Raw genomic sequence first — 26551 nt, 5'->3', positions numbered from 1 at the left:
AAAAAAAAAAAAAGAATGAAGCTTTCCTGTGGTCTAACCATCTAACCATGGGGTGCGGTTGCAGCCTGACTTACAGGAAAGGGCAGGTTCTGCCTTGGTGACAGAAGCCCACCCCCATGTGTTTCCTTCCTTGCCCTTCCTCCAGTCTGTAATTGCATATTTGGATACTGTAACTCATTCCTGTCTTCCCTGGTATGTCTGATAAACTCCTAGAGGCAAGGGGGAGGGTATCTATTATGTGCCACAGTATCTCTAGGACCTGGCATATAGGAGATCAATAAATACCTGTGGAATGAACCAAGTGAATGGAACTCTCTTGGAAAAGGTCCCAGGAAGACCAGGCTGTAAAGCACAGCAGGCCAAGGACCCAGGTCCAGGCTGACAGCCCTGAGAGGTGGGGGCCACCCAGCACCTTACTTGTTATACAGCACAATGTCTGGCTTCCAGATCTTCTGTGCAGGGACACGCATGAACTCCGCTCCATTGTAGTCGGAGGGGTTCCACTTCAGCTTGTAGTCATTCCAGATCTGGGGGGAGAAGGCAAGGAGGGAGAGGGGGGTAGTGGAAGGACAAGCATGGTTTTACTTCTTTTGACACCACTCATCTTGGTGACCTCCCCACCTCAGCTGCACGTCAGAGCCGCCTCTACAATGCAGACCACATTGGCCCATTCCTCATGTGGGTGCTAGTGGGGAGACAGCACTGGGCTGAGCGTGCAGGTTGCCTCCTAGCTGCCCCCATGAGTGGGGCAAGCCCAGCCCCCATCAATCAATCAGGACCACTAGGGCTTTCTCCAGTCATTTCCAGTGCCAGGTCCAGGTCCCTGCCAAAGCGCCTGCTGTTTACGTTCCTGAAATGGACATGCCATTAAGCCCCAGTAACGGCGCTAATGACACACAGAACCCTCTTCCACCTCCAGGTTGAACAGGGTTGGCCTCTGAAGGGTCTGGGGAAGGAGCCATGATCCCACCAGGGCCCAGGAAGTGTTTGGGTGCAGAGGCTGGGAGATGTGAGTCCTGAGCACCTGAGGGGAAAGAGGTGAGTCTGTGGCTGGAGGGAATGTGTACCATAGGGCGCTGAGTGGGCACCGTGCCCATCTGGCTTGCCAGCCTCCTAGGAAGGAAGGCTGCATGAGCTGAGTGGCCAGTTGATCTGAGCTGGTGGAAGGATCACCCTTGGGCCAGTGAGTTATCTGTCCATGTCTGCACAAAGCCTCCCTGGGGAGAACATGTGGAAGCCCACTTCTTTGGTCCCAATCTGAACAGGAAAATCCAGAACCCCGGCTCCCACCCTCCCAACAACAACAACGGCATACGATTCTGACTTAAGGATGAGTTTTTAGCAAGAGGAAGGGGAAGAGGTGCCTCAGGCGCCACCCTAGAGTCAGGGCCAGAGCTCCACTCCTGGGTCAGCCCCATTTTGTCTGAGCATGGAGGTCTCTCTTTCCAGGATGCAGTCTATCATCTGTGACTTGAGGGGCTGGGCCCTGCAGTCCTTCCACAGGAGTGTAGAGCAGTGCATACGACCCCAAGCCCAGGTAGAGACAGACCAGCCAGTCAATGGACATCAATCTGGGTCCACAGGAGTGAAGTAGGGGTTTTGGCCCTTGGTTCACAGACAGCAAATAAAGCAGTCACCACCAGGGGGCAGCAGTGCCCAGGGTCTGGTCACTTACTTGCTTGAGCCACAGGTTGGTCTCCATGATCTGGTTTACTTCATCCTAGAAAGAGAGATTAAAGTAGATGGTGAATTACAAAAACAAGGCTGGTTCTGGGAAAGGCTATTCCAGAAGCTCCATACCCCACGGCCACGGCTTGTGGCTCTGGCACTCACCACCTTCACCAGCTGAGACATGGACACTTCAAACTGGATGATGACTGGGTCAGACACATTGGCCACTGGCCGGATGATCTCATTGTAATCTTCGAACAGCCGCTCAAACAGGCGATGCTCGGCGTCGGAGGCTCTGGCCACTGAGGGAAGTAGCCCTGTAAGATCCTGGGGAAGTCACTTTTTCCCTCACCAGGGACACCATCCACCTACAGCTTCCTCTCCATCTGCTGAGGGTACTCTCTGGAACTACAGACTTTCAGACTAGTCCTACTCCTTGAAGTTAAAGAGTAGGAAACTGAGGCCCAAGAGAGAAGGGATTCCATCAGGTCACACACATTCATTGAGAAGCATAATTACAAGCCTGGGCTCTGAATTTGGATAGATCTGGTGCAAATCCTGACAGACTACTTGTGAGCTGCGTGAGCTTAGGCAAGTGGCTTAACCTCTCTAAACCTCATTTCCTTCATCTGTGAAAGATTATAAATGTATCCACCTCTTAGGGTTGTTATGAGTGAAGTGCTTAGCTCCATGCAGGCATATGGTAAGAGCTCATGAACCACCCTCACCATCTTTGTTACTACACAGCAGCAGTGTGATCCAAATGCAATCTGCCTGTGTACAGCCACAATGGAGAGAGGACCAGGCCACTCCCAGGGCAGGAGTACCCCAGAGCCCGAGGGAGACTACAACCTAGGACCGGGGCTTTGCTTCTTCCCACCCAGGACCCTGTAGGGGTTTGGCCACCAAACATCTTAGAAGCGGGTGCCTACGTGGCTCCCATGATCTCAGAGTGCAACCCACAGTTCCTGCTGATGTTGTCTTCACATCCTGATCAAAGACCCTTCCCTCTCTGAAACCTCTGGGGACCCTCTTTGTTTATAAGCCACACTCCAGGCATCTTGAGTCAGCTGTCTGTTGCTTCTCACAGATCTGGGAAAAATCTGGGGAGGGGATGAGGGGAATCCTTTAAGTCCAACCCAACTTCTCCAGGGATTTTTGGCTGTCTCCTCCTCCCCTCAAATAAAGAAGGAGCCACATTCAGGAGCTCCGTGGGGAGTGTTCAGCGCTCTGAGTAGTGGGGGCCTCAGCACCGGAGGGGCAGGAACAGTGCTCTGAGTGCACGGTCACAACGTGGTCTCCCAACAGACTTACCCGCCCAGCTGCAGGGACCGCCTGCAGCCCTGCCAAATCCCTCGTCCCCTGGTATCTACCACCCCTCCCAGGACACTCAAAAGCCTTTCTGTCAGGGCCGGCTTCTCCCTAACAGGCTCCTCTTAGAGACCGAGCAGAAGGCGAAGGCGGGGAGGTGCCAGGAGTGCGGAGAGGCGAGGACAAGGAGGAGAGGCTGGCGCCCCTTAACGACTCCCCTCTGCCCCAGGTGGCCTTGATCAAATCTTGAGCCCTCTCCGGCCTCAACTTCCCCATCTATTCGTAAAACGAGGAGGTGGGCGGGATGCAGACAGTGGAACCCGCGGCCTGGGCACGTCAGTTCAGCACCCAGTGCGCCAAGCAGGACAATGGGCAGGGCCGAGACTCGAATCTGTAACGCTGGGCTGTGGAAGGAAGGGCCACAGTGCGGGCCCTCCCCGCGCCTCCCGGGAGCGCACAAATGACTCTCAAGGATGGGGCAGCCGAGGGGGAAACACGCACCCCCCACCTAACTCGCCGCCGGGCCGGAGCCAGTCCACGCGTGTTTCGGGTCCCCAGCCACGGCGCCCTTCTCCCCACCTCCTCGCGCTGCGCTCTGGGCCGCATCACCTTCGGACCCCGCTCAGGCGAGGCTCCTGTCCCTCCAGTCCCCCTCGCCCCGCGCCCGTACCTGGCAGCAGCAGCAGCAGAAGCGGCTGCACCCAGGGCAGCAAGAGCTTCGCGACGCGGACTCCGCGCAGCTGGGCGCCCATGGCTGGTCTGCCCTCTGACCAGAGGCTCCGCGCGGACCGGACAGGCGGCGTGGGGCGGAGGGCAGGCCGAGCAGAGCCGGACGGTCGGGAGCCGGAGGGACAGTGGCGGAGACAGACTCGCCTGGCCGGGCTCCAGGCGCTGCCCGCCCACTCGGAGCGGGACCAGGGCGCGGAGCGCGGAGCCCCGGCTGCTCCAGCCCCACCCACAATCCCGGGCGCAGCCCCGCCCTCCGCCGTGGGGTTTCCGAGCCTCTGCGGGGGAGAGAGGTGCGCTCGCGTCCGAGAACAGGGATGCACTGGCCCTCCAGTGCGCTGGGCTGGGCGGTCTCATCCCTCTCTCTGGTCGGTGCAGCCCACGGACGGCTCCGCGCCGGGCCAATCCGAGCAGGTGCTCGCAAACCACAGGAAAGAATAGGGGCCGAATCTCTCTGTGTTCCTGGCTTCCTGGGTGAGTGCGAGTCTCTCCTTTCCCCGGGCTTGGGGACCACCGGGCTAGACGGACGGTCGCAGGCCTGCCTGAAAGGTTCTAACACATCCTTAAGACGAGGACTCAAGATTTTGACACTATTAAGTAATTGTTAAATATTTTAGGAATGATAATGGTATTTGTGTTTTTAAGAGTCCTTAGGGTTACCATGAGGAGGAGGGTTGGAGTCAGTTGAAACAATATCGGCCATTGAGTTGGTAATTGATGAGGCTAGATGAGAAACACCTGGAGGTTTGTTAGCCTAGGCTGCTGTCGAATATGTTGCAATGCCTTGATAAAAAGTAAAACAGGGGCTTCCCTGGTGGCGCAGTGGTTGAGAGTCCGCCTGCCGATGCAGGGGATACGGGTTCGTGCCCCGGTCCGGGAAGATCCCACATGCCGCGGAGCGGCTGGGCCCGTGAGCCATGGCCGCTGAGCCTGCGCGTCCGGAGCCTGTGCTCCGCAACGGGAGAGGCCACAACAGTGAGAGACCCGCGTACCACACACACACACAAAAAAAGTAAAACAAAAGAAAGAAATAACAAACTTAAAAATAAGTCTTGGAGATGGAGCCATCAGAGGAAGCACCGCCCTTCCAGGCCAATGGACCCTGCAGAACCTCCTCTGCCCTCGGGCCCATCTGCACCCTGGGTGCACCAGGATGGTTCTGTGATGGAGCAGACCACACTGGGGCCCCTTGGTCTCTCGGACCACCCACCAGGAGTGGGGTGGGGTACCTGCAGGCTTCCTTGGAGTTCCTCTATCACAGGACAGGTCAGTCACCTTTATTATGGGTCACCTACCCACATTAAAACCAAACAAAAGGAGACATTTTGCAGGATTCAGAAAATGTTTGTAAGATTTGGGGCTTACTGTCAGGCCCCCATTTAGAGAATTTTCATTCTCCTGACAAGAAGCCCTTTGTCTGGAAAATATTGCAAATCACATATCCAACCAAGGACTTGTATCCAGAACATATAAAGAACCCTCAGAACTCAAAAGGAAGAATAGATGGGTATGAGTGATCTTATTGGGGTGATGTCAGTGTTCTAAACCTGGGTTATAGTGATAAACTTACTAAACTCATTGAACTGTACACTTAAAATGTGTGAATTTTATGATTTGTAAATTATACCTAGTTATTTTTAAGATCTCAGCAGTAAGAAAACTAAAACCCAGTTTTAAAAATGAGCAAAAGAGTTAAACAGACACTTGACCAAAAAAGGCAAATAGCTCACGAAAAGATGTCCAACATTTGCTGCTAGTGTTGCAGCAAAAATAGAAATGAGACTTCTGTTTTCTGATAAACAAGGAAAATAAGGAAACAGTGAACAAGCTGGGGAAACAACATAAACAGGCCTGAAAGAGTTAATCAATTGTGGTTATTCTTTAGCTGTTACTTCTAACAAACACTTGTAGCTAGACCTCCTTCACAAAGCTGATTACTCTGACTCCATTTGAATTACCCTTTGCACCTGGCATTTCTTCTCCCCCTACACTCCCCTGTAGCACTCTTCATTTCGGACAGAAGGTCACAGCCGATAACTTCAGGGACACCAGTCTCGGTTGTTGAGCCACCTGATGACAGCTTTGGCCATGAATTTGCAGAACAAAAGAAATGCAAGACCTTCATTACTTTGAGCTTTATCACCTACCCCAGACCATGAGCCCCAGGCTATATAACCTTTCCCTATTCCCCAGGGAAGGGGGCACAGCTCTTGAGGCACTAGCCTGCAGTGTTACCCCCTTTGCCAGGCAAAGATTAAAGCAATTTTTCTCGTTTCTCCAAAACTCTGTCTCCATATTTCTTTTTGGCATCTGTGCACCAAGATTTTGGTATCACTAGCCATTAGGGAAAGCAAATTGAAACCAGGGTGATATACCACTTAACAGCCACTGGGATGGCTAAAATTTAAAAATACTGTCAATACCAAGTGCAAATGAGGAAACAGAGCAACTGGATCTCTCATACTTTGCTGGTGGGAATGCAAAACAGTATGGCTGCTCCAGAAAACAGTTAGACAGTTTCATATAAAGTTAAACATACTCTCCCCATATAACCCAGCAATCACATTACTGAGTATTTATCTAGAAAAATGAAAAGTTTTGTTCACACAAAATCCTATAAGTGAAATGTTTATAGTAACACTATTGATAATCACCCCAAACTGGTAACAACCTAAATGTGCTTCAACAGCCATATGATGGATGCAAAAGGACAAACTATTGTTACACTCTTCAACTTGGATGAATCTCAAAGGCATTATGCTGAGTGAAAGAAGCCCCTCTCCAGTGGTTCCATACTAATGTTGGTGCATGCAGAATCTTTAATTGTGGCCCGTGGGATCTAGTTCCCTGACCAGGGATTGAACCTGGGCCCCCTGCATTGGGAACAGGAGTCCTAACTGCTGGACCACCAGGGAAGTCCCCACTAGAGGTTATTCTTTTTTTAAAATATACATTTATTTATTTATTTTTGTCTGTATTGGGTCTTCATTGCTGCACGCGGGCTTTCTCTAGTTGCAGTGAGCGGGGTGTACTCTTCGTTGTGGTGCACTGGCTTCTCATTGCAGTGGCTTCTCTTGTTACGGAGCATGGGCTCTAGGCGGGTAGGCTTCAGTAATTATGGCAAGTGGGCTCAGCAGTTGTGGCTCACGGGCATAGTTGCTCTGCAGCATGTGGGATCTTCCCAGACCAGGGCTTGAACCCATGTCCCCTTCATTGGCAGGCAGATTCTTAACCACTGCACCACCAGGGAAGTCCCTAGAGGTTATTCTTTTTTTTTTTTTTTTTTTTTTAATGCGGGCCTCTCACTGTTGTGGCCTCTCCCGTTGCGGAGCACAGGCTCAGTGGCCATGGCTCACGGCCCAGCTGCTCCGCAGCATGTGGGATCTTCCCGGACCGGGGCACGAACCTGTATCCCCTGCATCGGCAGGCGGACTCTCAACCACTGCGCCACCAGGGAAGCCCCCTAGAGATTATTCTTGAAGAGACTAAACTATAGTGATGGAGAAAAGCTCAGTGGTTCCGGGGGGGGGGGGGGGGGTTAGGGCTGGAGGGACACGTGACCATAAAGGAGTAGCAGGTGGGAGCTGTTTTGGGTGATGAGTGACTCCTACATCCTGATTACATGAATCTATACATGTGTTAAAATTAATAGAACAGTACCTAAAAAGTCAGTTTTATTGTATGATAATTTTTAGAATAGATTTTTTGAAAAGTCTTCCTCCATTGCACAAATATTTTGAGTGCTTACGACGTGCCAGGCACTGTGCAAAAGACAGTATGTAGGGGAAACCAATCAGAGCATCTGTGAGGGAGACACACCTGACCCAGCCGGGATAAAAAGCAGAACATGACCAGGGCCGCGGAGCATGGAGGAGAGAGCCATTCCTTTCAGGTGGGGAACCAGGGAAAGCTGCTGAGGGGAGGGGGCATCTGAGATTGAAGGAGGAATAGGAGCCATGTCTTCATTCAAGAAACATTTATTGAGCACCTACTACAGGCCAAGCTCTGTCCTAGGCCCTGAGGATACCGCAGCGAACACCAAGGGCCAGGTCCCTGCTCTCACGGAGCTTACACTCCAGCAGGTGAGAGCCTCAGGTACCGAAGGCTGCTGGAGGAAGGTGTCGGGGTAACGTGGCTGTGGGGAGAATGCTTTGGAATGAGTGACTGGGGAAGGCCCCTTGGGGAGGTGACATTGAACAAATGATGGATTGGAGCAGAGCCCTGAATGATGCAGCCATGGGAAGACCTTATGAGACATCTGGGGAAGAAGGTTTGGGTAGAATGTACAGCAAATGCAGAGGCTCTAAGCTGGGAAGATCTTGAAGCATGTGAGGGACTAAAAGAAGGCCAGTGAACCTAGTGGACAAGGAGGGGTGGAGGGAGATGGAGTGAGAGGTAAGCCGGCATGCAGACCAGATGCCTGGTATACTGTGGGTGCCACTGTTACACGCACCTTTATTCCCAGTGCCTGCTGCAGGGAAGGAAGCCAGGCCGGAATTAAGGTATCCAAAGACCCTCCTGCAGTGGGTTTCCTGGGGTTCATCCAAGGCCTTCAGAGAGGACGGTCCAGGCCCCCCCATCCTTGCCCCTCCCATGGCCATGGCTGTTTGATGGGGCTGATGGCTGACAGACTCATTTATTTAGGGCCTCATCAGCCGTGACCCAGAAGGAAGCAGCAGACTCCGTCTGGCCACTCATGTCATCTCACCCCACATCCTGGGGGCCTCAGACACGCGGGGCAGCCTAGGGCCCTTCAGAAGGTGTGTGGGTCTGGAAGAGGGGAGGTAGGAAGAGCCCCACAGTGCCAAGCACACACACAACCACGAACACCCACAGGAACAGCCGGTCCACCACCATGGCCACGTACTTCCAGTCCTCAATGACCTGTGGGCAGACAGAGGGGCTGGTTACAGGGGCTGAGCACGGAGGTCCTCCCTGCTTTCCCTCCTCCCCCGAGCTGGGGCCTCACTATCTGGCCAGGGACCCCGTAGGCCACTTAGAACATGGAGTGGTAAGTTCTGAGTCTGAGGCTGGTCTTTCAGCTGGGTACCTGTGTGCCTCTCAGGTCCTCAATCCACCCCTACCCGCCCTGCATGGCATCAGGGAGACACTGGGAACCAGGCTGTATGGGAAGGTTAGGAATGGAAGGGGTTATTAATGCCACGTATGTGATTGGAAACCAAACTGGATTATAAATAAGGGGAATGAGACCTGAGGATCACAAGGCCCCTGCTCTCATTTTCACCCCAAGCCCCCTGCCTGAGCTGGCTTCGCCCAAATGAAGACTTGAGGTGCACCTAGCTGAAAGGGTTTTGGGCAATGTGACCGCAGGACACCTGGAAATCCTATTTACTTTGCTCAGTTCCATTAATGGCAACGTCTGCTAGTTCCTGTGATTAAGACCCAGCCTCCTTCCACATCATCTGGGTTTCTCTCCACCTCCTTCCCCGCCCCCCCCATCTTCTCAGGCCCAGGTGTGGGGTATAGGATTGGCAGAAACATGGGTAGCCTCCTGAGGTGCCACCACAGATGTGCCTGCCTCCTTGGCCTGGGGGAGGTGACCCCAGAGAGACCCAGCATTCAGGTCTCCCTTCCCCTCACCCACTTTCACACCCCAGCCTGTCTGGATCCTTCTCCATGCGTACTTGCCCTGGTGGAGACTGGCTGGATCAGCAGAACTCAGCAGAGGCTCTGGAGCTGGAAATTTGGGCAGCAATGGGCAAGCGATGTCAGTGACCCAATTTGTCAGAGCCCTGGTCAGGGGTGTACATCTCCCCTCCAGGATGATCCCTGCTCAACCAGCCCCACACCCCCAGCCAAACACAGCTGCTGTCTGTTTCCTAGATGCAGGAGGCACCGCCCACTTTCCACAGGGCACTCCTGGGTTTCTTTATGACTGCCCTAATTGCAAACAACTGTGTGTGTGTGTGTGTGTGTGTGTGTGTGTGTGTGTGTGTGTGTGTGTGTGTGTGTGTGTGTGTGTGTGTGTGTGTGTGTGTGTGTGTGTGTGTGTGTGTGTGTGTGTGTGTGTGTGTGTGTGTGTGTGTGCCTTTTCCCCTTTTTATATTTTTGTGCTATTTATAGTGACCAGTTAATCACCAGGGAGGAACAGCCCAGGCTGGTTTAGGGGCGGGCATGCTCTGGAAGGGAAGAAAGCCTCTTCTCTCCAGCTAGACATGAGAAAGTCGATCAACCAATAAGGCCCCCATGTGTGTCAGTTCAGGGCAAGGCACTGTGAAGGGCAAGGAATGTTAATGACATCAGAAAGATCTGAGTATGGAGCTTGGCTCTGCTCTGTGTGACCTTGAGCAAGTTAATGAGCCTCTCTGGGCCTAGCTTTTTCTTCTATTGTAGAATCGGGATTCGAGTAAATGACACTTCACAGGTTCCTGGCAGAATTAGCAGTAATGTATGTCACATCCTGTTAGAGTGCCTGATGTGTGGTTGGAGCTCAATGAACACTGGCAAATATAATAACTGTGGGCCCTGCCTGGCTCCTTCCCACAAAATGCTTTTAATTAATTGAGTTAGAAAGAGGCGGAGGCCTGTGAGTGTCTAGGGGGTGGTGAGACCTTTAGAAGAGAGAGTTCAGGTTGCGGGTGGCTCAGCCAGGGCTGCAGGAGACCAGTTTCTCAACCTGCATATGCACAGGAACCAGTGGGGATCTGGTGAAAAATGCAGCTGCTGGACCACCTCCCACAGAGATCCCAGCTCAGTCAGAACAGGTGGCCCCAAAGCTGTATTTTGAAAAGTTGCCCAAGTGGCTCCTAATTAGCCAAGAGGGCCCCAGTCTGTATATTAATATTTGGGAGTCAATGAATTAGGTAATACTGAGCTACTGAATGGTTCTGAACTAAAGCAAGCATAATTAAATTAATTTTTTAGAAAGTGAAATCTGATAATCCTTTAGAGCTGTGCTTCTCAAACTGGACCGAGCCTAGGAATCCCCTGGGGATCTGGTGCAAATGTAGCTGCTGAGGCAGCAGGTCTGGGGTGGGGCCTGAGATGCAGCATTTCTGAACAGCTCCCAGGTGAGACCGGTGCTGCTGGTCCAAGGACCACACTCTGAGGACAAGGGTGTAGAAGAACTTGTGTCCTACATTCCGCGTGTTAGCAATTCTTTCTTTTTTTCACAGTGTAATTTTGGAGCTTTTCCACCCTGCTCTTTTCTCTTGGCACTAAATAATGGAATCCCCGTGCTTTCCCTTGAGAATGTGGCTAGTGAAAAGGAATCACAGAAAGGTAAGAACAAGGCGATGCCCACTTTTTCGCATACAGCTGCATGTTGTGGTGTAAAAACCTGTTCAAAGAATCTGATTTGATAAGGTGTTAAAATGCGAACATTCCCAAGACTCTGAAACTTGTTCTCCAGCCCAGTCTGGAAATGTGTGTGAAAATTTCTAACCATACCATCACGTTCTGTGTTTAGTTATAAAATTGTCCTTTGAAGCATTAACTTGTTCAAAGGAGTCGGTCAAGACACCTAAACTCTAGAACTCATGGCTTTGTCCTGTGAAAGCAAACTTAACCTCTTTTTAGAAATCTGTAATTGTACTTGATACTTTATTATCCTGGTAGCAATAATATTTAAATGGATGGTTCTATACTCCTAAGAGTTATAAATGTTTGTAGGGCTTCTTGGCAAGCCTGACAAGGATGGGAGCATATGCCCTTGGTGCCCTGGCCCACCTGTGTCCCTAAAGGCTGCAGAATCATTTTCCAGCCCACAACAGCCTTCCACTTTCTGCCTGCTTCTCCTCTCTTCTCTGCCCCAGGGCTTTCTCTAGCACCAAAACTGCTTGCTCCACAATCAGCTGGCAAAACCAGGAAGTGCAGGGGAGTTAATGCCCAAAAGGTTACTAGAGCCTTAGGGATGGGAGCTAATGGGCAAATACCCTCCTCCCTCCTGGGGGATGATTCTGAGGCTTGCTTCCATACTTCCGGCTTCCGCAGAGGCTCTCTGACTAGACTAGCCCCCAGAGCCCGTGGCAGTATCCTGCTCACTGACAGCGACATTGGCTTTCCTCCTTTCCCTGTCTCACTTTCTCCACTTCCTCACTCTGCTTCCTGGGATCACTTCTCAAAAAAACTCCCTCTCCCCAGGTCTTTATATCAGGCTCTGCTTTTGGGGAACCCATAACAAACCAAAAAGGATCACTGGTACTTCTTTCCTATCCCTCGATGCACGAAACTAGAATAAAACTCATTTCAGTCTTGGATTCCTTATTCAAACAAAGAGTTTGAGAACGCTTGTCTCATGAATTAACTTCAGAAAATGGGAAACTGACTATATTATCCCAGCCTCTTCCATTGGGCGGGTGTTGGGGGCTGGGCTAGCAACTTACACTCTGGTCCTGATCGTCACTCTTCATGTGCTGGGCAATGAAGCTGACACCCTCTAAAGCCTCCTGCACATCCCGCTTGAACCTCCCAGAAGACCTCAGCCGGCAATCCCTGGGGATACCCGCTGAGTCAGAGCCGGCTGGAGACTTGGGAGCTGCAGAGGCAGGGTTCACAAAGTACGTGGAGTTCCCATAGAGGTTGGAGGAGCTGGCGGGGCCCATGGCCGAGGCGGTGGTGGCGGCCTTGGACTTGGTCAGGTGAGCCTGGCTGGGCTGGGGGGCCCTGGAGGGGCTGGTGTCAGGGCGCTTCATGAAAAGGAAAGCGGGCAGCTTGTGTAGGAAGCAGCGCTTGACCCAGGGCGCCATGGTGTGCGTGCTGGGTGAGCGGTGGTGCACATTGAGCACACAGACGCTGGTGACGATGGAGAAGGTAACCAGCACCATGGTGAACATGAGGTATTTGCCGATGAGCGGCACGTCGAGGGAGGTGGGCGGCACGATCTTGGAGATGAGCAGCAGGAAGACGGTGAGCGCCAGCAGCACAGAGATGCACAGCGTCATCTTCTCGCCACAGTCGGAGGGCAGGTAGAAGACGAGGATGGCCAGGGAGGTGATGAGCACGCAGGGGATGATGAGGTTGATGGTGTAGAAGAGCGGCTTGCGCTTGATGATGAAGTCGTAAGTCACATCCACATAGCTGGGGTCCTGCGGGTTCACCGTCCTTCGCCCAGGGAGGGCAACTATGTCCCATTCACCACTGGGGGTGAAGTCATCCATGCTGGCCGTGGGCGACTTGAGGACCATGTCGATCTCTGTGTGGTCGTAGGTCCAAGAGCGGAACTTGAGGGTGCAGTTCTGCTGGTCAAAGGGGAAGTGCTTCACCTCGATCTTGCAGGCACTCTTGTAGATGGCAGGGGGCAGCCACATGATGCTGCCATTGGAGCGGACCACCACATTGGTATAGAGAGACACCTCGTAGGTACCGTCGGCACTGGGGGTGGGGGCAGGGCATGGAGGAGAATATCATGAAATCCATAGATGATGCCTGGCTGTTCTTAGAACTCACCAAAGAGCCCTGCAGGATTATTTCTCACTAATCACTCTTCCAAACCCCCATGCCCTCACTGGAAAGGCCTGCTTTACTTGGCAACTGCCTGGCTGCGAGAGCCCTGCCATGAAACAGCCTGAAGGCTTTACATAGATTTGCTTATTTAAGCCTCACAACAGTCCAATGAAGTAGGTATTATTACCATCCCCATTTTACAGATGGGAAAAACAAGGCTCAGAGAAGTTAGTTGTCCTCTTCAAGGTCAGAAAACTAGTAAGCAGTACAGCTAAGATTCGAAGTCAGGTCTTTCTGTCCTTAGACCACCTACTCCTAATCATTTCTTGCTTCTGCTGGTACAACTAGGACCTGGGAAGTCTCTTTATCCCGCTCCACCTACCTGAGATATTTATGTATATCAAGTCAGTGCTACCAACACCCAACACTGACAAAGCAACCGAAGGTCAGAAAGAGGACAGTATGGGGCTTCCCTGGTGGCACAGTGGTTGAGAATCTGCCTAATGCAGGGGACACGGGTTCGAGCCCTGGTCTGGGAAGATCCCACATGCCGCGGAGCAACTAGGCCCGTGAGCCACAACTACTGAGCCTGCGTGCCTGGAGCCTGTGCTCCGCAACAAGAGAGGCCGCGATAGTGAGAGGCCCGCGCACTGTGATGAAGAGTGGCCCCCGCACCACGATGAAGAGTGGCCCCCGCTTGCCACAACTAGAGAAAGCCCTCGCACAGAAATGAAGACCCAACACAGCCAAAAACAAATTAATAAATTAAAAAGAAAGTTGTTTTTTTTTTAAAAAAAGAAAGAGGACAGTATGGAGGACAGAAAGAGCACTGGACTTGGGGTCAGGATGGTGGCCCTGGTCCCAGCTGTGCCTGAGTGAGTCACAAGGCCCTCCCCATCTCTGGCCTCCAATTCCCCATCTGTAACTGGCTGGGTGCTGGCTCTGCTCGTCTCTAATTCCTCTTGCAGCCTGACAGCTTGGAAGTCTGGGTGAAGCACAGGACTGGAGGCCTGGCCCTCACCGCCTTGGCCAACCCTGCCACTTAACTTGTTGTAAAGCACGATGTCAGGCAGCCAGATGCGCTTTGCGGGGATCCTCAGGATGTTCACACCCTCATAGCGGGAGCTGTTCCAGGCCAGGCGGTAGTCTGTCCATTCCTGAGCAGACAAGCAAGGCCCCGTCACTTGTAGGTCCCTCGTCGCCAAGGGGCAGCCCTGGAGAAAACGCCTCCTTGGGCTGGGGACCCTGCAGGGCACTTACCTGTTTCAGCCAGACGTTGGTGGTCATGATCTGTTCTCGCTCATTCTGGGGAGGGAAATGAGGTTATCAGTTCACCTGTTAGGAGGTGACAGACCCCACTTTATCAAGCAAAAGTCTCTGGGCTCCAGGGCCATGTGACCAACCACCAATTTAACATCCTCGGAGGGCTCAGACATATTTCCCACCCAACATGCCTGAGACAAACCTCATGATCTTCACCCAGACCTGGGCCTCCACTGGCATTGCCATCTCAGTGAATGGCATCCCCCAGCCATACTATTGCACAAGCCAGAAACCTGGCAGTTGTCCCTGATCCCTTGCTCTCTGATCCATCAGTAAGTCCTGTAGATTGTACCTCCTACATGAGTCTCAAATTTGTCTGCTTCTCCCCATCTCCTCTGCCACCATCGTTCTGTTACCTGGACTATTGCAGTAGCCTCCCAACTGGCCTTCCTGCTCTGCCTTGGCCTGCCTTTAGTCTATTCTCTATAGAGTAACATGGGTAATCCTTTTAAAATCTCAGCTCCTCAGACTACATCTCTCTGCTGAAACCCTCCACTCCCCTCCCATCTCATCTAAAGTGAAAGCCAAGTTCTGCCCAGGGCCTACAAGGCCATCCATGATCTGCCCCCCTCCCCCAGCTCCATCCCTATTAGCTCTAGTACCTCTTATCTCAACACTTTCCTGTTTGCTCATCCCACTTCAGCTATACGTGTCTCTTTGCTTCTCCCTTTGCACATGTTATTCCCTCTTCCTGGAAATCCACACAGCTGACTTCCTCACTTTCTTCAGGTCTTCCCTGACCTTTCTACATAAAATAGCACCCCGTTCCCCTTTCTCCCTGCTTCATTTTTCTTCTTTTTAAAAAATAATTAATTAATTAACTTTTTGGCTGCGTTGGGTCTTCGTTGCTGTGCACAGGCTTTCTCTAGTTGTGGCGAGCGGGGGCTACTCTTTGTTGCAGTGTACGGGCTTCTCATTGTGGTGGCTTCTCTTTGTTGCAGAGCACAGGCTCTAGGCATGCGGGCTGCAGTAGTTGTGGCTCGCGGGCTCAGTAGTTGTGGCACACGGGCGTAGTCACTCCGCGGCATGTGGGATCTTCCCAGACCAGGGCTCAAACCCATGTCCTCTGCATTGGCAGGCGGATTCTTAACCACTGCGTCACCCCTGCTTCATTTTTCTTTATAGCTCTTATCACCACTGGCCACCTCTATTTGTATATTATATGCCACTTCCTACTAGCATCTAAGTTCCTTGAGGGCAGACAGCACCTAGAAGGGTATCTGGGATGTATCAGATATGCAATAAATATTTTCTGAAAAATATAAGAATCCTACCACAATAATCCAGACCACCATAATCCATCTCTCACCTGAACCACTGCAAGGCCCTCCCAACTGGTCTATGACCACTCTGCACACAGACACACATGTATTCTTCCTCTGCAGCTAGAAGAAACTTCCAAAGTTCCTACCATTTCCCCCTTAATCCTATTTTTACTTAGGTCACTTCTGTGGCATCCTTCACATATAAAATAAAAATCCAACTTCTTCACAGGGTCTGCAAGGTCTTGCCAACTTTCCCAGCTTCATTTCACCTTTATTCTGTGCCCTTCCCCCGACATCTGCCCCGACCCTGGCCTTCTTTAGTTCTCCGAATGTGTCTTGTGCTCTCATTCTGTACCAATTTCCCTGCCTCCTCTTCACCAAGATAACTTCCAGCATCTTGATATCATCTTGGGAGTCACTTCCTTTAGGAAACTTTCCTGAATCCTCAACTAGGTAAGCATATCAGTAGAAAAAGGTTCAGTTGCCAGTAACAGAGAGCCAGAGTAACACTGCCTTAAATAAGTTTATTTCTCTTATAACAGTTTGGACGTACAGGCATACCTCGTTTTATTGTGCTTCACAGATACTGCATTTTTTCCAAATCAAAGTTTTGTGGCAACTCTGTGTGGAGCATCTATTGGCACCATTTTTCCAACAGCACTTGCTTACTTTGTGTCTCTGCGTCACATTTTGGTAATTTTTGCAATATTTTAAACTTTTTCATTATTACTGTGTTTATTACAGTGATCTGTGATCAGTATCTTTGATGGTACTACTGCAAAATATTACAACTCACTGAAGGCTCAAGTGATGGTTAGCATTTTTAGCAATAAAGTATTTTAAAATTAAGTTAATATACATTTTTTTTAGACATAATGCTATTGCACACTTAATAGACTACAGCATAGTGTAAACATAACTTTTATATGCACTGGGAAACCAAAAAAATCATGTGACTTGCTTTATGGTGATATTCACTGTGTTGCGCTGGTCTGAAACCAAACCTGCAGTATCTCTGAGGTATACCTGTAATATGGTGGCTTTGCTCTACAAAGTCCTTAGGGACCCAGGTTCCTTCCAGATTTCTTCTCTACCACACCTAGAGTGTGGCGCTCATCTGCATGGTCCACAATGACTGCTGCAGCTCCAGTCATTACACCCACATTCCAGACTGTTGAGGGGTAGATGGGAAGAGGAGAGAGAGGATGCATGCCAATTGTCTCCCCCTAACCCCAAATGTCTTGTTTTAATTAGAGTATTTAGGCCATTTACATTCAGTGTAGTTACTGATAAATTTGGGTTTAAACCTACCATCTATCTGTTTTCTGTTTATTCCCTTTCTCTCTTTTCTTGCCTTATTTTGGATTAACAATTTTATTATCCATTTCTCCCGATATTAATGTGACTCTTCTTTAGGTAGTTACTCTGGAGTCTGCAATATGCATATACTTGACATTTTAGCATCTAATATAAATTAGTTCTTCCATCACTTCCAGAACAAGGCAAGAACTTTAGAACATTTCAATTTCATCTACCCCCTCCTTACTTTTGGGTTATTGTCATGTATCTAATTCTACATATAATTAAAACCTTGCAAGATATTTTTTTCTGTTTTTTTATACTGTCAATATCAATTCAGATTCACCCATATATTCACCCTTTCTGTTGTACTTCATTCTTTCCTACATTTCTATATTTCCATCTGGGATCATTTTCTGTATTGGGTCTTCTTGTATTAAATTCTTTCTCTCTCTCTCCTGAAAACATCTTTATTTCACCTTCCTTTTTTAAAAAATAAATTTATTTATGGCTGTGTTGGGGCTTTGTCGCTGTGTGCAGGCTTTCTCTAGTTGCAGTGAGTGGGGGCTACTCTTCATTGTGGTGTGAGGGCTTCTCATTGTTGTGGCTTCTCTTGTTGTAGAGCACAGGCTCTAGGCGCACAGGCTTCAGTAGTTGTGGTACGTGGGCTCAGTAGTTGTGGCTTGCGGGCTCTAGAGCTCAGGCTCAGTAGTTGTGGCCCACAGGCTTAGTTGCTCTGTGGCATGTGGGATCTTCCCAGGCCAGGGCTCGAACCCGTGTCCCTTGCATTGGCAGGCAGATTCTTAACTACTGTGCCACCAGGGAAGCCCTCACCTTCATTTTAAATTATATTTTTACTGGTGGTATATTTCTAGTTTTGCAGTTTTTTCTTGCAGCACTTAAAAAATGCCATTCAATTTTCTGTCTTCCATTTTCAGCTGTTAGTTTTATTGTTGCTTCTGACTTTTGTTTCCCCCGACTGCTTTTACGATTTTCTTTGTCTTTGGTTGTCAGGAGTTTGAGTATGATGCACCTGGGTATGATTTTCTTTGTATTTACCTCTCATAGGGTTCATAGAGCCTCTTGCATGTGTAGCTTAATGTCTTTAGTGAGTTTTGGAAAATTCTCAGTCAGTATCACTTCAACCTTTGCTTCTTATTTTTATTCCCTTTCTTTCTGGAACTCCAAATACATGTTAGACCTGACATTTTTATCCTGTATCATATTATCTTCTTTTCTGTATTTTCCTTTCTTTTTTCTATAATTTGTCTAGATATTTTCGATTGACCTCTCTTCCTGTTCATTAACTTTCTCTTCTGCTATGACCAATCTGCTATTAAACCCATCTAATAAATTTTAAATTCTCCATCATTATAAGTTTCTTGAACATATTAATGCATCTCATTTTCTTCTTAAGAATGTTTATTTATTTTTTATTTTTAATAGTGGTAAAATACACATAAGTTTTACCATCTTAACGGGAGTTATTTAAAAGTCTATGTCTGATGACACCAATATTTGAATCATCTGTGTGTCTGTTTCTCTTTTCTCTCTTGGTTTTTTCTTACTTAGTCTTGTCTTATTGCCTGCTTAGTAAGTTTTTATCTGACATTATCTGCCTCCAGGGACGACTGACTTTGGCTTTATGGCAGGCAGTTAGAGGAGGGACAGATCACCTTCATCTAGTCTGTGACTGAGCTGGTTCAAAGCAGGTTTTAGTTTTTATGAGGGCTGGTCTGTTCTTGATTCATTTTGACTCTTAGTGATGCTCCTTGCAAGGTCCTCACCAAGGCCACATCTCCTTAGTGGGGCTCCAATTCCAATTTGTGTCATCCTAGCCATGTAAGAGTGCCAGGCATTCAGCTAGGCTTCCCAGCCTCTTAGCCACCACTCTGTACTCAGCTCCCTAGCCCCTTGGCTCTATACTGTTTACCAATCATCAAACGACAGGAAAAGCACCAGAAGCTATCAGATCCAGGAGGTCCTGGATCTTGGTCCTTCAAGTCCTGGCTAAGCTCTCTAAGACCTTCAAACAGATTTGGGGGAGGACAGGCATTTTTGTCCCCCTTTTCTAATTGTTCTTATGGTAAAGTTAATCTGCAACAAGATACTCTGTCATTACAGAAAGTTGAAAACCTTCATCTGTCTTAAAAAATACTTTTATAAAGTTGAGGTACAATTTACATACAGTGAAGTTGAGGTACAATTCACATACAGTGAAATGCATAGATCTTAAGGGTACAGTTTGATCAGTTTTAACAATGCATTATTCAGGTAACCCACCTCCTTTCAAGGTATAGAACATTTCTACCACCCAGAAAGTTCTCTCCTTCTTTAGTCCGGTGCCTCAGTCCCCTTTACTCCCCCAGCAGCTGCCTTCCCAAAGGCAGTCCTGGCCTTCCCAAAGAGCTGCTTCTGAAGGCTTGCTGGCCTTACATAGCACAAACTCCCTGCCTGCTCCCTAGAAACGTCCATCTTTAAACTGGTTATGCCCATAGCCCTCCCTCCTTGAAAACCAAACCCTGAAATACAAAAGGAAAAATAACCCCCAAACCTCATATTTGTTCTGTACACAGCTTTCAGGATTATGACAGCTCACAGTGCTACACTCATAGGCATGGGGCTGGAGGCTGTGTGCCTTCTGGTAACTTCTATTATCCCACAGGGACCACAGAGCAGATCTGGCAGGGGCAGCCTTAGCCTGGAAGTGTGGCTAGAGCTGCCTTCCTGTTCCCCCTCGCCAGGGCAGCAGCTGCAAGGCAGCAGCTGCAAGGCCGCAGCTGGGCTCACTCCATTAAGCAAAAAGCCTTTGGCTGGACAGTAACACTCAGACACCAGCCTGGGAGCGGCCTGGCCGGAAGCACTTATTCCTTCCCGTTGGCCTGTGGAGGGGAGAGGGACAGAGAGCACAGATTTTTCACCCCTCCCCCATTCTTGGGCTGTGCTTCCTCCCAGGGGAGGAAGGCAGCCATTAATCTGGCCAAAGTCCTCGTGAGGGCTATAGGTTGGAGGGGCTGGGTTTGTGAGGGCTGAGTGTGCTAGAGAGAGAGGGTGGCAGTAAGAAGGCAGCCACCAGACCAGAGGAGGCTCAGCCGCATTGGTTGGCTCCCCAAGGCTCAGGAGGAGAGGCACGGTGGATTTCCAATGCGCTGGCAAGGTCTTGGGAAAAGGAGTGGCCAGTCAGTGTGCAGGGCTGGGAGTCAGGCAATTTGGGATCTACTTCTGGCATCGCCAGAACTCCTGGACAAGGTCCTAGTTTGTTCATCTGATCTTTTTCCATATGCATAAATTAAGGAATTTGCCTAAACTTTGAGACCCTTGGTTCAGCCTCTAAGTCAGGATTCTTTCTTTCCAAAAGTGCTGTCTGTGCCTTTGCACGTGCTCTTCTCTTTGCTAGGGATATCCTGCCTACTTTGTGCACTCTAGTTTCCCAGTTTGGAGTCAGCTGCCAATCCATATCCCAGAACCAATTAAAATGCTTTGGCTTCAAGCATAGCTGGATGTTCAACAAAACATCCAACTACGAGTGGCTAAAACAATAAGGACATCTGTTATATCACATAACAAGACAGCAGGCCAATCATTTCAGCGTTGGTTAATGCAGTAATTCAATGATGTCAGGATTCTAGGTTGTTGACAGTGATGTTAGGAATCTGTGATTCTCTTGTTTTTCCCCCACAATCATAAGATGGAGGCCATGGTTCCAAATATAAAACCATCACATGACAATGTCTATGGCAGGAAATGGCAAATCTTTTCTTGGGTCCCTTTTTGAGTATGAAGAAAACTTTCCCAGAGACCCCTGCCCCTTTAGGCAGCCCCTGCATCCCGATGCCAGGGCTACAGCTCTTGCCTAAGCCTTAACTGATTATTGGCTGGAGGAATAGAATTACCACGGTTAGCTATGACTTAACAATACGTGGCAAGGAGGCTGGAGAAGGGCCCATGAAGTTCATGAGTATCCAATATCAAGTCATAGTTTTATTAACAAAGAAGTTGTGAGGCAGGAATGTCCACTGGGTAGGCAGCCAATGCGCCTGCCATAGACAAGGTGGGCCTCCAACATGGCCATAAGCTTCTCCTCCTTCTACCCTATCATCTCCCCTAGTCTGCTCAACAGATGACCTCACATACCCCCTACCTACTGCGGGGAGATAGGAACTAGGGTACAGAAACCGATGCGCACAGAGGCCCAGCTGTAGGGACAGGACCAGAGGCAGCTGCTGCATCGGTCTAGCCAACTGAGGGTCTGGATAAATGAGGGTGGTCACTGCAGGTATGGAAATGAAGAATGGATTACAGAGTGCAAAAGTAGGGTTGTCAGGTCTTGATGTGTGGATGTGGGGCCTCGTAGGGAGTGCTGAGGAAGGCTGAGGCACTAGAGAGTTCCCCTTCTCCCCTCTGCTATCTCTGAGTTGGGGGTGCCTGAGGGAACCATGGCTTACTGTTAATCTTCCCTGTGGCCGTTTCCACATCCCCACACACAGATTTGGAACCCTGCCCCTGGAAGCAGCTCTGAGGGCAGCATGCATATGAGGAGCATGTAGAATACTGTGTCCAGCTGTGGGGAAGGCACAGCTGCCGCCTGTACCTACCACACTGATGAGCTGGGCCAGGGAGAGCTGCAGCTGAATGGAGATGAGCTCTGAGGAGCTGGTGGCTGGGCGGATCAGGTTGTTGTAGCGGGTTTTGTTCAGGAGGTCATCCATGAGCTTCTCTTCCGCGTTGGCCACGCGGCAGTCCCCTGAGAAAACACATGGTCAGATCTGCTGGGTCCTCATCCAGCTGATGGCAGTGAAAGGGAGAGCTGCGAGGGCCAGAGAGCACAGGTGCCCTCGGGGCCAGCTGGAGCAGCTAAGGTGCTGGCAGGCCTGCCTCTCCTTGGAGACTTCAAATTAAATCTATCCGAGACAGAGCTCAGCTCTCTCCTCCCACGCCCTACATCTTCCTCCTCCTGTTCCCTCTAGCAATGAATGGCACCCCACGCTCTAGACATCTAGTCCAAAACCTGGGCATCTATTTTGACCCCTTCCTTGGTTCATCCAAGGGGCCACCCAGTTCTGTCTATTCTACTTTCCAAATCTCTCAGTCTGTCCTCCCCTCTCCATCCCTCCTGGTCCTGGCTCACCACGCTGCCCCAGGCTCTTCCAGTAGCCTCCTTGCTGGTCTCCCCAACCCCACTCTGCCCCTGCCATCATGTCCCGTTCAGTGCCAGAGTGGTCTTCCTACAGCTACTGAACCAGAGCTACTAAACCAGAGACCATCCCTTCCCGTAACCTCTCAGAGCTGTAGGCAGAGTTCAAATCCAAACATTTCGGCTTGGCATCCAAAGCCCCTGGCACCAGCATTTCTTCCTCAACCTGATCTCTTCTTACCTCTCCACCTCTATGCCCAGGTACTGTATATTTTGGCCATATATACTGCTTTCCTTTCCCCATGTGGCCTTCATTGTCTCACTTCTAAATCTTCAAGCACACTCTTTCTTCTGCCAGGACGGCCCCCAGGCGACCAGCCATCAATATCTGAGAGTCTTTCTTGTGCCAGGCACTGTGTTATCCGCTGGGGGTAACAGCCAGCAAAAACCCTGGCTCCTGCCCTCAGAGAGCCTCCCGTGTAGTGGAGGAGAGATATTATTCAAACGCGGGTTTGTGTGTAGAGCTGGGGAGATGGTGGTGCTTTCACTAAAAGAGAAAAGGCCTGGGCTAGGGGGAGTTTCCTGGGATCAGACTTGGCCCTACAGGGTGCAGGGTGCACCTTGAGACACTAAATGGAGGGGTCCATCTGGCAGTTGGCTCCTGGTCTGGAGCTTAAAGGAGAGGTCTGGGCTCAGAACCATACCTGTGAGCCAGCAAACGCAGCCTCCTGCAAGGAGCCTGACCTGGCCGGGAGCCCCACTGAGCTCCCACAGCCCCAGATCTGCCCCTTTTCACAGCCCAGATCTCTTGCCATGTGGTGTTTGGGTCTTTGTCCCATCTCCCTCACACGTCTGGGAGTGAAGGGGAGGTTCAGGAACTCGATCTCGTTCACTCTGGTGATGTCAGGTAAGGGCAGTTTGGGAAGGGGCCTGGGAAAGAGGGAGCCTCAGAGGAAGGTCAAGGACACCTGAGTAGGAGACCCCAGGAACAGGGGAAGAGATGCGGGTGTGCAGAGGAAACAGTGTTGGGGCAGGCAAGAAAGTGGGAAAAGGATAAGGGAATAAGGGAGGCTGAGGAGGTGGGGTTGGGTCTGCCGGCTCACCAGGCCCAGAACTGGGATTACATCCTCCGCTGAGGGGCCAGTTCACTCTGCCTTACCAAATCCCGCCCTCTGGATGCGGCCAGAGAGCCCAGAGTGTGAACTGCCTGATAGAGCAAGTCTGAGGTGGACTCCTGGGTGGGTGCTGGGCTGGACACGAGGCCACGGTGAGCAGCCACCACGCTGCCTGCTCCATGCACTTTCCAACTCATTGCCTATCTGGAGCAAATGCAGCATTTAGTGCCTGTGAAAGATGCTCCCAGGGCACCTGCTGCCCACTGTCCCTCCCCCAACCTGCCCCAGGCTGTCCGGGGTGGTCCTGTGGATGCTTGGCCTACATTCTGAGCCCTGCCTCTCATACCCTGGACCCCCTCCCAGAGGCCAGCTGCTTGAATACCCTGGAAGCCAATCTGTAGCCCCAGGTTATAGCTGGGTCTCTCCCGTAGCCCCTCTTTATTATGTATATTTGAATTGACCCATCATTTGAGCAGGGTATGACTTGCCCAAGTCCATCAGGCATGTCTGGGACAGCTCGGGTCAGAATCTGAGGCTCCTGGCCCCCAGCCCTGCAGTGCTGGGGGAGTCTGGATCCCACGTCTCTGCAGCCCCAGGAGGCTGGTGTACCTAGGTACCTGAGAGGCATGGGCTGCTCTGCAGGCTGTGGGGGCTTGTGTTCCAGCTCCAAGCCCACCTGGGATGCTCAGGTTGCTTACCTTTGGGCCTGTCCTGCCTCTCAGTCGTTCAGCTGGTCCCCAGGGACCCTTGCCCATCTTGAGGACCAGCTGTGGGATCCAGAAAAAGAGGTTCCGAAAACCTTAGACCATTTAGCCCACTCTCTATTTCTTATCGGGGGAAACTGAGACCAAAGAGGGCAAGGAACTTACTCAAGGAGTCCCAGCAAGTCAGAGGCAGAGCCAGTTAGAGGCCCTCCCCTAACCCCTGTGCCTTCTTTTGCACCCTTGCTAACTTCCCCGTAAGGAGCCTGTCCCTGCAGAAGCCATGTTGGTGTCCAGAGCCAAGTGTGTACTCATGCCTGTGCCTGTGTTTGTACTTGTATATGTGCATGGGGGGCAGAGGGGTTTCCAAACTATATTTGCTTAGGCTTTTCAGTCTGCTGCTTTATGCCTATTAGGCCTGCTGGTTCAAAAGACAAGGAACAGGCCTCTCACCCCCAGAAGACAGGGTGGCCCAGAAGAGGTGGAAGCTTTGGGGGCACGGTTGGGGGTCACCTCCCAGCCCTGGGGCCAGCACAGTTACACAAAGAGGCCACCACTAGGGGTCAGTCATGACCCAGTGATTCTGAGAAGGAGTGGGCCCGCCCTGCCTCTCTCCAGGGCCTTGCCTTCCTTGGCCTTCTCTGGGAAAAACTGCTCCCCACCAGTAAGGGGTTAACAGTCTGAGAGGAAGCCATGGCTGGAATTCCAAAACGTGTGAGTGTGTGTACAGTCTGAAAAAGCAGAGCTAATGGTAAAAATCTATATTGGTAAAATGGAAAGGCAATACCTATTGGTTTGGAATACAAACCACAGAAAGTAAAGGGTCAGTGGAATCTTGGCAAGTGGGCATGTGAAAGGCAGAGTGATTTTCAGTTGGGGATGTTTGTCCTTAACTGAGGAAGGGAACAAGAGATTTGTATTTATTAAAAGGCAGCTATGGATTTTTTTCAAAAAGTTGAGGTTTTTACGTTTTACAGAAAGCTCACAATATATTATCAGTAGCTTCTCCAATCATGTTCAAGAATCACCTGGATGCTTGTGTAAATGCAGATTCCCAGGCTCCATTTCCGGAGATTCTGATCCTGTGAGCCTAGGATGGGGCCCCGGGGATGTGTAGTGGGTGTTTCTGATGCAGGTGGCCCCAGGACCATATTTAAGAAACACTGCAACTGACTCACATCTGAGTCCCTAAGTATGTAGTCAAGGCATATCATCCCCGTAGAACAGATAGAGGCCCAGAGAGGGTCGCTGAGCAAGTGGTGACAGATCCAGGATGCACACATGGAGTGCAGACACCATCTTTGGTGAGATCTCCGCTTCCCTATAGGAACTTCATATGTGCCCCTACCCCTTACCTCCAACACCCCTGGTGGTGTGTCTCTGTCCAAGGAAGATATAGCCCTGGTCCTCTAGGCTGACTAGGGCTTGGAGGACAAGCTTGGGCTGGAGCGTAGGAGCTGAAAGAGTCCTTGGAATTCAGCTGGGGAGACTGAGGCCAGGAGCAGACAATCCTCACCATATCTGGACTCTGCCTGAGAAGGGCTGACTGGATTTCCCTTTGGGTTTCTGCAGGTTCCTGAGGGGCACTTCACCAGCCCCACACTCAGCCAAGCTGGCTGTCCCGGCCGGCCAACTCTTAGGAGTGGGTGACCAGAGGCAGAGGTGCCATAAAGTGTGTTTTCTAGGAGATCCACCCCCAAACACGCTTGGGCTGGCGAGTTGGGTAGCCCCCCCTCAGGCTAAGTTTCCCTATCTACAGTAGCGCTGGGATTGAGCAGAGCTGCCTGTCGAGCGGGTGCCACTCAGCCCCCCTGCCCAGCCCAAAGGCGCTCCATATGGAGGGTGGCCCTGGCGGCCGCGCAGAGGACAGGCGGTCCCCACCCCAAACGTCGCAGACCCACTCATCCTGACCCGCCCCTGCTGCCGCGAGTGGGCTTAGCCCCGTCCACGCCCCCATTCGTCCCGGACAATCTAGGGCCACTCCCCTGGGTGCTGGACACCCTCCCTTCCCTCCCACCTGTGGCCAGTCCAGCCGGGCTCTGGCCGACCCAGGCGTCCCTCCCTCCTTCCCCGAAGATAACTCACCTCGCCCGCAAAGGGCAACCAGGGAGAAAAGGAGCAAGGGGAGCGGGCTTCTCATGACGGGCGGGGGCTGGAGAGGCAGCTGAGGCGAGTTCAGCGGTCGGACCACCCGGGCACCAGCGGCCGCGGGCAGGCGAGTGAGAGCCGGTGCCCACGGCCTCGGAGGTTTGAAGTAGTGGTGAAGGTGGGCACTAGGACCCAGCGGAGATCCCAGCCAAGCCCCGCTGGGGGGCAGCAGCTGTGAGCTACACCCACAAGGGGATGGGGCGGGGCGGAAGACCCCAGGGGCGGGGCCGGCACCATCCGGGCGGGACTGGCTCTTTTCGGCCAACCGCCTAGAGTCGTCTCCCGGGGGCTGGTCTCTGAGCTTCCCGACCTACTCGGGCCTCCAACTTTCCTTGAAGGGAGGCCGGCGGGACCGTGCATGCACCCTTTGTACAGTTGGGGAGACTGAGGCAGACGCTGGCTCTGGATCCTTCTACTGTTGGGGAAAGTGGTTGTACTCCACCCGGGAGGTCC

General features: G+C 51.1%; 2 protein-coding genes and 1 non-coding gene across 4 annotated transcripts in view; all 3 read right to left on the bottom strand.

Annotated features, from left to right (window-relative positions):
• The window catches only part of CHRNA3 (cholinergic receptor nicotinic alpha 3 subunit), a 28522-nt gene extending 24440 nt beyond the window's left edge, over nt 1-4082 (bottom strand). Inside the window, exons 1-4 of one of the 2 annotated variants that reach the window (XM_059058160.2) lie at nt 3653-4082; nt 1834-1973; nt 1676-1720; nt 418-527 (exon numbers count right to left, since the gene is read on the bottom strand). In XM_059058160.2, the coding sequence (XP_058914143.1) occupies nt 418-527; nt 1676-1720; nt 1834-1973; nt 3653-3734 (377 nt within the window). In that variant the 5' untranslated portion in view covers nt 3735-4082. Of the gene's footprint in view, nt 1-417; nt 528-1675; nt 1721-1833; nt 1989-3652 lie in introns of both variants that reach the window. The other variant, XM_059058159.2, reaches the window with a different exon arrangement.
• A 2469-nt stretch (nt 4083-6551) lies between these two features.
• On the bottom strand, nt 6552-6623 carry TRNAW-CCA (transfer RNA tryptophan (anticodon CCA)). The gene has a single exon. It is a non-coding gene; the product is annotated as a tRNA-Trp (tRNA).
• A 1075-nt stretch (nt 6624-7698) lies between these two features.
• On the bottom strand, nt 7699-26222 carry CHRNB4 (cholinergic receptor nicotinic beta 4 subunit). The gene is made up of 7 exons (XM_059058161.2): nt 26036-26222; nt 21596-21744; nt 14374-14418; nt 14161-14270; nt 12054-13041; nt 8162-8592; nt 7699-8064 (listed from the first exon to the last, which is right to left on the bottom strand). Exons 1-6 carry the CDS (start codon nt 26088-26090, stop codon nt 8452-8454), a joined length of 1488 nt encoding a protein of 495 aa, XP_058914144.1. The 5' UTR covers nt 26091-26222; the 3' UTR covers nt 7699-8064; nt 8162-8451.
• Between the last annotated feature and the right edge of the window lie 329 nt (nt 26223-26551).

This window comes from Kogia breviceps, chromosome 3 (assembly GCF_026419965.1).
Source record: "Kogia breviceps isolate mKogBre1 chromosome 3, mKogBre1 haplotype 1, whole genome shotgun sequence".
Classification (NCBI taxonomy): domain Eukaryota; kingdom Metazoa; phylum Chordata; class Mammalia; order Artiodactyla; family Physeteridae; genus Kogia; species Kogia breviceps.
The sequence above is the reverse complement of the archived record's forward strand: the minus strand, read 5'-3'. Positions and strand labels throughout refer to the sequence as shown.

Bases quoted from the DNA above. Each gene is read 5' to 3' on its own strand.
- CHRNB4 (XM_059058161.2), bottom strand. From the start codon at position 26,090: ATGAGAAGCCCGCTCCCCTTGCTCCTTTTCTCCCTGGTTGCCCTTTGC. The intron at 14,419-21,595 runs GTAGGTACAGGC...TTCCCTCCCCAG, and splicing joins TGGCCCAGCTCATCAGTGTG to AATGAGCGAGAACAGATCAT. The intron at 8,593-12,053 runs GTAAGTTGCTAG...GTCTGCCCACAG, and splicing joins GTGACGATCAGGACCAGAGT to GTCATTGAGGACTGGAAGTA.